Source organism: Canis lupus, chromosome 18, assembly GCF_003254725.2.
Source record: "Canis lupus dingo isolate Sandy chromosome 18, ASM325472v2, whole genome shotgun sequence".
In the NCBI taxonomy this organism is placed as follows: domain Eukaryota; kingdom Metazoa; phylum Chordata; class Mammalia; order Carnivora; family Canidae; genus Canis; species Canis lupus.
In genome coordinates this window covers 10,255,639-10,268,221 of record NC_064260.1, presented here as the reverse complement: position 1 = coordinate 10,268,221, position 12,583 = coordinate 10,255,639, and the positions used below count along the sequence as shown (strand labels likewise).

The following is a 12,583-nucleotide window of genomic DNA, read 5'->3' as shown; positions in this document are numbered from 1 at the left end:
TCATGATCTGAGCTGAAGGCAGATGTTTAACCCACTGAGCCACCTGGGCGCCCAATCAAAGTGGTTTTAAAACAAAATTTAGGGTCATGAGAAATTTCTCAGATTCCTAAAATCTAGATCGGTGCCTGGCACCTACCTAATGGCCTTCTTCAAAGGTTAAACCAAAAAACCTGCTACTTTTCAGGAGAAAATAAGAACTTATTTCAATGAAGGGTGAATTCAGTTGTTCGGGGACGCATGTGAGCATGCAAACAGTCCTCAAAAAGGAGGGACTGTAGGAGATCACCTCAAGCCACTGACAAATGCAGCAGTTTCCCAGAAGGAGAAAAAAGCCTGCAGGACTAGTCAAGAGCAGGCAAGGGCTTTAGCGTTATGTAATTGCTCTATCTTGACCATCCCGCCTACTGGAAACCTTAGGCTTTCTTCTTCAATGGCCAGTTGCTAGTGCCATAGATGGCAAGATTTATAGAATGCTCTTGTTAATCCAAAAGAAAGGATTTTCATGAATTCAGATGGCTGGGTGATGATTTCCCCATCTTCTATAGTAGGGATTAGAGCAGGTGGTATGGCCCAGTGCTGGGCACAGAGCAGGTCCCTGAAAGGATTTGCTGAGTGAGTGAATGAGTGAGTGAGTGAGTGAATATGTAAGGGATTCATTTGTGCATGAGGCAAATACATGAATAAAACAACACTCTTAATTTTGTTTTTTTGTTGTTTTGTTTTTTTTTAACACTCTTAATTTTGAAGTCATATGTAATAAAGCAGAGATGTTCAGATTTTCTGGCTTTTCCAGATAAGATTGAAGACATTTTTGTTCCTTTGCTAGAATCATCTACAGTTACCTCAATCCTCCACTCTTTCGGACAATGAAAATGTTGGCAATATGCCTGTATTATCTCTTCATATAAAAATACTTTTAATATGTGAGTATCAGTATTTGTATAAGCAATCAACCAAACAAACAAACCAGTCACTAACCATAAGTGATAGATTTCCAAGGGGAAGATGGACTTGGAACAAAGTGGAAAATTCTCCATCCATTTCCAAAAGAATCTCTCCAAATTCCATTTCCCTTGCCCAAAGAAAATTGCATCTAGTGCTGAGAATCTTGTTTATTTGAACTTAGCTGGGAGAACCTTCTCTGTATCACTGGGTGTTTCTGTCCAGTCGCAGATGAAGCCAGTCAACTTTGGATTAAACATCATGCCCAGTCAAACTTTGAGCTGATATTTTGCAAAATTGACTCTTCCCTCTTCTGTCTTCCTCATCCCACCTTCTAGTTAAGTAAAAGCAGAGTGGTAGAGGCAAAATAGTACCATAGAGAAATAAAGAATTTCTAAATAATCCAGAGCTTACCAATATGCTTTTCAGTAGTGCAAATTCATAATTCAGATGCAATTTCAAAACATATGTTGATGGCAGATGCCTATATTGTGTTCAAAAAAGGATTCGTGTCCTTTTTTGACACTGATCTGTCCCCACTGATCACACCACGAATAAGCCATTCAGGCAATTACAAAGATTCCCCACTTAATTCTTATCTCAATGCCGGTTCATCTTGTGTACATTTAATTTAATCTTTTGAGGATACTCTGGAGCAAAACTTTTACTCTGTCAATGTTTCCTAAAGCTTGAGTGGGAACCCAAATAAAAGGGAGAATAGAAAAATCTCATATTTATAGTAAAATACTAAGAACAGATATTACGATGCATCTTAAAATTAAAAAACAAAACCAGAAACACCCACATGCAGAGTGTCGAGTGTGCCACATTCAAGTTGTAGTGTTATTATAATAGGAACTGTCAACAGTTCAGACCATGGCCACAGCTGCTAACTTCATTTTGCCAAAGGACTCAAAAAAGATTCAGGTCCAATAAGAATGATCAGTGTATCAATTGAGTTGACTCTTACCTGGGAGACCTGTCAGTTCCCTGAGATGGGAAGTCTCTTCCACAATGTTTGCTGCTAATGGGCCACAGAACCAGAGTTCAGGCCATGCTCTATAAGCAAATCATTCCTATAAAACCCCTTTAGAATTGACATGACTTAACCCTGTCTTAGATCATGAAAGTCGAGTGGGATCCTCTTCCCCCTGCCTCATGATTTGGAATTGAAAAACAAACGCACATACATTAGATTTCTTCTTTCTCAACAATTAAACAAATAAAAGACTGTGTTCGAGAGTGTGTTTGGGAGGTTGGGGGTAGTCTTGTACTCATTAATTATATATTTAATTAAAGATCAGATAGGAAATGAAGACCCATATGGACATCTTTATCATGCCTTTTAAATACTGCTGTTGCTGATGAGAACAGTCTTGCTAAGATAACTGCCAAATGACCAGGTTAGATTCCTCCCAAATCTTCTGACCTTCCCTTAGGTATTGTCACTGTGTTCTCCTTTGGTGGGCACTTGGCTTTTCCTGGTGCCACTTTCAGGTTTTCAAGAGCTTTAGTAGCATTTCAGCAATGAAGGCGTTGCCATAGTATTGTGTTGAAGTCAGCTGACTTTTTTTTTTTTAATTTAAACTCAGTTAGCCAACATATAGAACATCATTAGTTCCAGATGTGGAGTCCAGTAGCTTACCGGCTGACATTTCAACAATCAATGTGAGAAATAGCAGCCACCAGCTCTCAGAACTAAGCCAAGTTCATAGTCTATGGGAAGATATATTTTGTGCTCACAGTTTTAAATCCTCCCTCCAGTAATTTGTCAAATCTTCTCTTCTCTTCCAAGTCTCCTCTTGCCTTCATTTCTCCTCTACTTTGCAAGTGTTCTTAGTGAATAAAGTCTCGTGACCCACAGATACTCCTTTTTTAGTATTATTAGCCTTAATGATTAAGGTAAAGGCAGTCTCTAACTTTATATGTTTTGAAAATTACAGATAGGAATAGCTTAGAAAATACTTGCTAATATTCATGATTAAGCCATGTTTAATTCATACAAAACCACTGAACTAAGGGCCCAAAATGCTAACATTCGAAGGAAAACAGAAAAAGATGGTGTCTTCTACTCACACTTGCCCCTCACAAAAGCAGTGATGTGATAGTCGGAAGGGGTAGGACACCAGGGGATAATGACAAACTCAAATCTCTTGATCACATAATTGACAATTATCTCCAACCCCCTTCCCATAAAGTGGGAAAAGAGGACAGAAGTCACCAAGTCAGCAGGGTATGATCCTCAGAGCCTCTCACTGTCCCTGCCAACCTTCTCGATGGCCACAGGCCATCACCTCCCCTTGGATCTGAGCTTAGGCTCTTGCCCCACGACTTCTCTCAGGTACTCAGGGAAACACAGTCTTCTCCGGTGACCTTAAGTTTCCAACAAGGTGCCCCATTCCCAGATCATAATCAAAACTTGGAACCCAACTTATATTTCCCATGGCCACCAGCAGCGTCCCCAGCGGGGCCTCCTCCCTGGTCCGCTGCTGCTGCTGCTTCTGCTACTGGGAAAGAGTAGTCTGGTCCTTTTGTCTTTCTTTGATTCTCCTTTCTTCAGTTTGCTGACTCTGTTCCTGACAAGCCAGGCCAAGGTGGGGAGAGGACAGAGGGGCACACAAAAATGGCCCTCTGTTGAACTGCTAAGAGATGCCCTACCCTCTGGGTCAGCAGATGCCTCAAGCCAGGTTGTCTGAGGCCCAGCTGGGACCTTCCCAGGGCATAGCGCTACAGGCAGTGTGTTTTCCTCCAGCTGCCCACTCCCCTCCCAGGGATTGGTTTTCTCTAGGTCCACCCTTCAAGGCTCTCTCTGTGATGCTGTCCCAGGGCCCACTCCCCAGGGCGTCCTCCGGGACATGATTTTATATGGCTCAGACCTATGACAATGAGTCCAGGGAAACACTCATCCATCTTCGTCTGCTCTCAGGGGGAGTGTAGCAAGAGCTAATGCAGTACTGCCCTCTCTCATCCCTCTCCTTTCTCTTCTTTGCACTTCTGTCTTTTTCTCTCTTCCCTCTCAGCTCAAAAGCCATAGCATATGACCTTTAGATTCTTTAGGGATATGTTCCCCAAATTTGAGGGGACAATATTTGTTCAACCACCATCATTAACCTAGAGGTGAAGAGAACTCCCCGTGCCCCATCCTTGGGAGTGAGGAAGATACACAGAATATTAAAATTCTTCTGTGTCTGCCCCTCTGGGTTCTGGAAATGCCTAACTGGTCTTTAGCATCACAGTCTAGTCCCTCCCTTGGAATGCAACATCTACTGAATCTGGGTGCTTCTATGGAAACCTCCAACTTAGCATCTATAAGACAAGGAGGGTTTCATTATTTTTCACAGTAAACTTCTGTTTTCTGTTGCTCGAGCTAAACTGTTTTCATGGTGAAATCATAATTTTCAGAAAAATACAAAGGAGCCTTTACAAATTAGCACAAGTGGCAGGAGTTACCACATAGGCATGTGAGCAAAATTAAGTTATAAACGAACATTCGTTGAATCCCATTTTGGTTGGTAAAGCAGTGTTCAGCACTTTGTGCTCATTATCTTATCCTGTCCTTACAGTATCCTTATGAAGTGGACGTCACTATTCTCATTTTACAGATGAACATCCTGAGGTCCTAGGACGTGAAGTAATTCTCTAACAATCTTCCACCGGTTAGTGGCAAAGCCTGGGCTTGAACCTGGCCATGGAGAGTTTTATTCCTCTATACACATATCCTAAATTCTTTTTTTTTCCATATCCTAAATTCTATTAAGGAAAATTATCTTTAATGACTCTTAAGAAGATTTTAGAAAAAAAAAAGAAGATTTTAGAAAAGAGGATTGTTTTTACTGATGTTCTTTGCTGTCTTCACAATGTCCAGATTTCATCCAAATTAACCTTCTCATAATGTGACCGAAAGTGACATTGTAAAGATCCTGGCACCTCTAATTCTTTACTGTCTGTGAGTGTGTTTCCAAAGTTGAAAACCAATGGTAGAGCAGCCAGCAGGGATTCTAATTCCAAATGACAGTGGGAAACATTGGGTAGGTAGATAGTCCCAGGGGTGGAGCACCTCTCAGCACCCGTAACATCCATAAGAAATTCTTTCACACAGTTGCTCAAAAAGTCATCCATTTCTTGCAGATGGCCTAAGATGATTTGTCTCATCTCCTGAGCTCCAGCGATGCCACCTTCAGGCATTGCCATTCCCTCTTCCCATACCCAAGCCAGACATTGTTAATCACTTGGGGTGCTGTATTTTTTCTGAACCCTGGAACCTCCAGAGTTTGGGGACGCCAGGGCCAACTGTTTGACATCACCAGCAAGATGAAACCCAAGCATCCTTGGTTGAGTGTCTCCCTCTATTGAGCTCCTTCATCTCATCTTCATGCTTTACTCTTCTCTGGTTCAGATCCTCTGCTAAAGCCCCTCTCAACATCCACACCTCCCTTTTTCCCCATCTTGGACAGAGCTACATGCGAGAAGGCACAATTGCATCATGGAAAAATAAATTTTCTTTGGGGAGTAATTGTATTCTCCCGCCTTTCCTGGAACCAACATCCCATCCAGAGCTGCCCAAATAATTCTAAATGGGTTTAACCTTACACCCGGAGCATGGTGAGATCACAATGAATGTGTTATAGAAAGAAGACAAAATCCTGCCTTGGAGAAAGAGAGAGCATGACTGTTGGCAGAAAGGAAGGGGAAGGTGATGGGCTGTTTCCATCCTAGGGATTGCTCACACCACCAGTTCTCTGGCTCCCCAGCGCTCTTTGTTCAATGCTAGTGTTAACAAAAGCCTCTTGACCAAAAGAGTGCTGAGGTTACACAAATATTTGGCAAAGAATTGTCTCTGCTGATGGATTGAAGATGCTGAGAAAGCTGCCGATTTACAGCTTTGCCGGATTTCCTTTTCTTAAAGATATGTGCAACAAAATTGCTTGTCAATTTGACATCTGCAAACACATTCTCCGTGGCAGAGTTTAACAGCATGTCAGAGACAATTACGACATGTGGCCCATCAGAGGACTTCTCTGGATGCCCTGGGCTTCTCTGATGCCAGCATCAGCTGCTGATGATGACACCAACTGTGGGCAGTGAATAAATTCAGGGCACGTTAATCCTTCATGAGTCCTAATTCATCCCTACTGAGCACCTCAACTGGTGCAAAGTCCATAAGGGCGCTGAATGATAACCTGGTGACCCTGCATTGTTGAGGTTTGCTACGGTCCCAAGATGATCTTTGTGATGGCTAGAGTCCTATTTGCTGCTGAACTGACAACGGTCACCTTTATGTGTAAGCCACCCGAATTTTTATGGCAACAGGGATCCATGTGCTAATGAACACTGGTCATCATTTTAACAATATTTTTCCTTTGCCCTTGCAACGCGGATTTTATTTTCAGTTGTGGTTTATGCTCTTCAGTCCTCTACAGAAAAAGGCAGGAGAACACGAGCGGCAACAACCAAGTAAGTCCTCTGTCAGAGAGGCCAGAACTCTTTTAGGTTGGAAGTTATCATTACAATACCGGTAAGGACCTCGGCCTGGTTAAAGCATTCATCGGATGAGTCATTGCTGCTGGAGCCGCGGCAAAGGCAAAGACATTGAGGATCATTGCAAAGGATGCCCGAGCTCTTTGCTGTGGGATTGATGGGGCAATAACTTGACTCAAAAATTTCTAATATTGCAACCCAGCCATAGAGTAGGTCGTGATTTTGAATTGAAGTGGAAGTCAACGAATCCAGCAACCCCTCTGTCAAGGATTCATGGAGGCATTTTGCTTCACACTTGGACAAACCGCAGTAGCATCCTGGCCACTGATCTCCTGTCTGGAGTCTCTCACCACTTCAGTCTATTCTATGTACACCTTCATCTTCACCCCAGAAATAGCTCTATTTCGGCGCTCCTCCCCATACCCTCAAAAGCCGTCATCGAATCCCTTTGCCGGGGTGGAATTTGACACCTTCCATGCTGACCTGTCCCTGCTCTACTGTCTCAACCCCTGTTGCTTGAAAACTAGTCAATGCACCATCCCCCATGTTTCTCATATCCAGCTAGCCTCTTGCTTGGCATGGTTTCTCTGCCCTGCAGAATCCCACCCAACCTTCAAGACTCTGCTCTGCCCTCATTTCTTCAGTCAAGTCTTTCTAGCCACCCTCATCTTTCTCTGGTATCACTCATTCATTCCCAGTATGTCTTTGAGCACCCATCACATGGATATGGAGATTCTTATCGGATAGTCCTTGCCACTTGTTTGGTACATATCACTTCTCTGGTGAATTGTTAGAATCTTTGCAAGCGATGTACCTGCCTTGTTGCCCCTTCCTCTGCCCCCAGGTGCATCTTTTTGGCCTTCTCCTTTGCAGGCTAAACAGAGAAGAGTCTATAGGCACGAGGCTGCTCTGCCAGAGTCCTTGGCATCTTAGGACAGCCGGAAATCCTCTTGTGGAGTTAATGTCTTGGTCAAGCATCATAGCCTCCTGGCCTTGTTCCCTCAGCAACACGTCTTTCCATCCAGACTCTCGTAGCAGCAAATCCTTAGCTCTGGGAGTCACAAACTCAAACTCCAAAGGCTAGTCTTAGGGTTACAGAAGTCTCCGGAGCATCCTCTCTCTCTTTGCCCTCAAGTCAGAGGTCTCCTAACATCAAACCTCAGTTTTAATTTCCTGATTTCCTGAGAACATGTGTAGATTAATATCAAAAGTCCTCTAAATTAAAATACAATTTCTGCAAGTAAAACTGCCAACTTTACACCAGTGCCAAGAGCCTCACACCACAGCTGCCTGGGCGTCCCTGCCTTCCACGTTGAGATCTCTCTGGCGTCTGGATCCGAGGAGCATTCTGGTGAGATCTGTGGAGGTCCTGAAAGGAGTCGTGGCCAACCTAAGAAAAATAGGCACATCTGGGAATTTTTAGACAACACAGTGTGTGATCATCGGTACCCTCGATGAACGGGAGCACGTGAAAACCAGCATGCTGTAGTACACTGTAGGATGTTAGAAAAACCCCCATAGGGCGCTGCCAAGTTCTTGACGTCCCCGATGGTTGTCCCAACTCACCTGCAAGGGGAACAAAAATGAGAAATGCATAGCTTCACAGAAGCTTCTAGACCTTCGAACTGTCAGACCCCACCCCACCCCATAGCTGGCGGGCAAACCCTCCTTACTACAGGGTCCTTCCACTCATGAAATTCTGGATGCCTCTGGCTCCAACACTAGTGCCGTCCTACCCTCAGCAAGTGATGCCGGGACCCACGGAAGAAGAGAGAAGCCGGTGGGGAGGAGACGTAAGTGGCACCATGTTTTAGTAATGTCAAGCACAGTGTTGGGGGCGAGGATCCGCTTACGGGAAAGGCTGGCGAGTCGTTTGCATTCGCCTTTCTTCTTTCCACCGGGAAAGCAGGCAAAGCATCTCATTACCATGAGGCACGCACAGACTCACAGACTCGTGTCAATCTTCTCGGAGCCGAATGCCTCCCAGCATCACAGCGTGCTCGTAGCTGTCAGGTGCTGTGCCTCACTCTGAAGCCTTCTCCCGGGTTACTTACTCACACTGGCTCTGAAACACGCTGACATTCTGCCTAAAATAGAACCCACCACCCTGCCACCCAAACGAATCCAGTTTCTATAGGCTTTCAACTCAGGCCCATCCAATGGAGTGGGCTTCTCAGGCCTAAGACATGGGGAGGCCAGAGAGGACTGGTCAGCGTAGATGCGGGACAAGGAGCTGGCTCCCCAGGCCTCTCCACACTGCCCGTGGGGTCAGAGGAACAACCTTTGAATCCCGAGCTGCTTCATGCAAGACCACTCATCATCAATCAAGTACTTATGTGCTCTGATCTATTGATGTGGACTCCTCTTGACCTTGCTGGCCCTGCTGAGGCTGTGGGACGGATCCTGTGGGCTTGCTCAGTGAGACCGCAGAGCTCCGGACTCCCTGAGGGCCTGCTGACCACTCTCGAAGCAATTACTTGAACTCCATGGGCATCCCCCTGACAACTGCCACCCGTTCTGAGCGTTCACACAGCTCCTCCATTAGTGCCATCCCACAGGGACTTTTGTGGTGGAAGTGATGGTCAGGTGGGCAAGGGGGCACCCTCTCCATCCTGATCTCTGTCTCTGAATGGTGTGGTCTTGCGATTCTTCTGCGGTCCTGGTTGCATCTGGGATCTTGGTGATAACTGAGTCTAGAAACCATTCGTTCAAAAGATGGGTTGAGAACCTCTGTTCAGAGCCCTGTTTGGAGTACTGTGGGGGGCGGAAGACAGAATCATCTATAAACTCAGACCACAAGCAGCTTATTGTTGGGAGGGAAATTGCAGAGATGCTGTGTCCTCTCTCAATGTCCTCCATGTGGTGGGAACTAGATCACAGAATGGAAGAGCAACCACCTGGGGCTCAGCAGACTCAGACTCCAGCTCTGTCACTTACCAACGCCCCCATCAAGTGACAGCTGAGGCTCCATTGTCTTATCCACCTCTAGGGAGTGGACTAATGCCCAATTCATGGTGGATGTAAGAATGTGGGATGAAATGAAACCATATACATAAAAGCACTCTCCGAGACAGTATTATTACTATGTCTTGGTGGCCCCTAGGCCACGTTACCACAGTTCACATCTGGGAGGGGACCCTGGAAGGTGACTCAAAGAGCAGAACTGCTTGCCCATCCTGTGCTGTATGGAGGGAAAAGCATCTAACTGTCAGCTCTGTGACTCCCCCAGAAGAATCCAAAACTTTGGAAAACATAGATCATATTTTCATTTGTACCGATTAAATTGGCCTCTAGCAACATATGAATGTGATCTGTATCTCCAGGTCTCATAGACACCCTGAACATTTACTACCCTGCCCATGCTCCCTTCCTTCTTAGCACAGTGACTGGGGCCAGCCGGCTCCCTCCTGCAATACCCACACGATCCTTTCACTGAAGCCAGAAGCTACTAGATGCAAACAGAAACCTTCTCTGCCACCTGCCACTGAAACCCTGAACTTCTAACCCCTAAGACCCAGTTTCAAACATGCTGTTCATAATGCACATTTTCAAAATTTTCATCCTCAGTTGTCATTCCAATTCTATTTTAAGAGTTTCAAACACTTGTTTGTGATCATAATTCTTGAAAGCCTTCAGAAGGCTGAGGCTCCTTGACTGAGCTTGTAGGTGACACCGCTAGGAATGGAATCTTGTCTCCCTGATGTCAGAATCTGGGCTCTCAGCCACCACAAGCATCAGGGTGCTGAGGCCCACTCCTGCTGGGATGCCAGGGACCCTGAGAGAGGAGCAGGATGCTGGTGAAAGGAAGCAAGATGGAGAGAGCAGAGGAGAACGGGGAAGGGGAAAGGATGTGAGGGAGCACGCTGGGTCTGAGACCCTCCTCTGGGAAAGGGATATGGCTCCCCCGCTAGACGAGGGCTTGGGTGCCATGAGAGCTCCATCTTCTGCCTGGTTCTGAGACAACAAAGCAGATGCCTCTACTGCCCCAGCAGAAATCCCAAGCTTATCCGAAGCTTGACTTTACTTTCAAGTAAGATGCTTTCCCTGCCTTTCCATGCACTCCGTTCATGCGTGCTTATTCTCCTGCAGATGCTCAGGCCCTGCCACTGCCTTCCACACCCACCACTCCTGATCTGGTCAGTCTCTTGGTCAGCTCTTGGGAGCCTCCTGCACAGAGCAGGGCATGAGTGGTCTTCAGTTGCATGTGTATATCCAGAGCAGAGCCCAGCACCTCACCTTTGGGCCTGTCTCTTTCAGATCATTGGGACTATTCCTCTGATGCCGAATCCGGGGCCATCAAGCCAAGCAGCGAGCGGCACTCAGGGCCTCCAAGTACAGCCCATCACCCCCCAGCTCCTGACCAACGCCCAGGGCCAGATCATTGCCACAGTCATCGGAAACCAGATCCTGCCAGTGATCAACACCCAGGGCATCACGCTTTCACCCATCAAGCCCGGCCAGCAGGTAACAGCTCCACGTCCAGGCAGCCATGGCTACCTGGACCTCTCTCCTTACCGCTCATCTCCTGTTTGGTCTCAATCAATGGAGAGTAATCTTTAAATCACAGACTATTTAATCCTTGATCTGAACACATCACTCATTTTAAAAGGCAAGTAGTTCTTTTTTCATTCTTAGAGAACATGGGTAACAGTGCTCTAATCCAAAAACAGGAATATTTAAGTAATAAGCAGATAGTGCCTAAAATCCAATAGGGATACACATCCTTTCTTTGTCACTTATGATACTTAATTTTCAGACCATTTATTTTTTAATACAAAAATTTTATTTTTTAAATTACATTTAATTAATTTATTTTTATTTATTTTTTATTGGAGTTCAATTTGCCAACATATAGCATAACACCCAGTGCTCATCCCACCAAGTGCCCTCCTCAGTGCCCATCACCCAGTCACCCCAACCCCCCGCCCACTTCCCCTTCCACTACCCCTTGTTCATTTCCCAGAGTTAGATGTCTCTCATGTTTTGTCACCCTTGCTGATATTTTCACTCATTTTCTCTCCTTTCCCTTTATTCCCTTTCACTAATTTTTATATTCCCCAAATGAATGAGACCATATAATGTTTTTCCTTCTCCGATTGACTTACTTCACTCAGCATAATACCCTCCAGGGCCCTCCACCTCGAAGCAAATAGTGGGTATTTGTCATTTCTAATGGCTGAGTAATATTCCATTGTATACATAGACCACATCTTCTTTATCCATTCATCTGTCGATGGACACCAAGGCTCCTTCCACAGTTTGGCTCTTGTGGACATTGCTGCTATAAACATCGGGGTGCAGGTGTCCCGGCGTTTCACTGCATCTGTATCTTTGGGGTAAATCCCCAGCAGTGCAATTGCTGGGTCATAGGGCAGAACTATTTTTAACTCTTTGAGGAACCTCCACACAGTTTTCCAAAGTGGCTGCACAGTTCACATTCCCACCAACAGTGCAAGAGGGTTCCCCTTTCTCCACATCCTCTCCAACATTTGTGGTTTCCTGCCTTGTTAATTTTCCCCATTCTCACTGGTATGAGGTGGGATCTCATTGTGGTTTTGATTTGTATTTCCCTGATGGCCAGTGATGGGGAGCATTTTCTCATGTGCTTGTTAGCCATGTCTATGTCTTCCTCTGTGATCAGAACATTTAAAAAAGGGTCAAGAAGAAACCAAGACTGCTTATGCTTAAGCAAGTCTTACATGCTTTAACTGTAAATGAAAAAAAAACTTCCTTTGCACAATAAAGCAGGGAATGTCCCATAACAGGGCAGGTACATACCAAAGTTTAGTATCATCACAGAGGTGGGAGTGACCAACTTTGTCTGAAGAGTGTTGAGTTCTCATAGAGAAAATGGTTCAGAAGCTGAGTCTTGATGGGGAAGATGGAGTCATGATGGGATCACCCAGATGCCAGGCCATGGGGATGCCAGGCACCAAGGCAGGGAAATATGAAGGATGGAGTGTCATGAAACAGAAAGGGTCATGTGACTGGAGCACAGGGGGAGGCTGAGGATAGTCGTGGAAGGGCTCCGTGATCAAGCTGGGAAGGATGGGCTTTGTCTCTGTGTGATCTTAACCACATCTTTGTACCCCCATTCCTCGTCTGTAAAATGGGAAGAATCAGCAATCTCCCAGAGTGGTTGTGAGGATAAAATAAATCAAGA

The 12,583-nt window shown here is 45.4% G+C and overlaps 1 protein-coding gene across 4 annotated transcripts in view; it reads left to right on the top strand.

The window, feature by feature from the left end:
- The window catches only part of POU6F2 (POU class 6 homeobox 2), a 479,107-nt gene that overhangs the window by 437,549 nt on the left and 28,975 nt on the right, over positions 1–12,583 (top strand). For all 4 annotated transcript variants that reach the window (XM_025449467.3, XM_049096429.1, XM_049096431.1 and 1 more), the window contains one exon: positions 10,678–10,884. In XM_025449467.3, the coding sequence (XP_025305252.2) occupies positions 10,678–10,884 (207 nt within the window). The remainder of the gene's footprint in view (positions 1–10,677; positions 10,885–12,583) is intronic.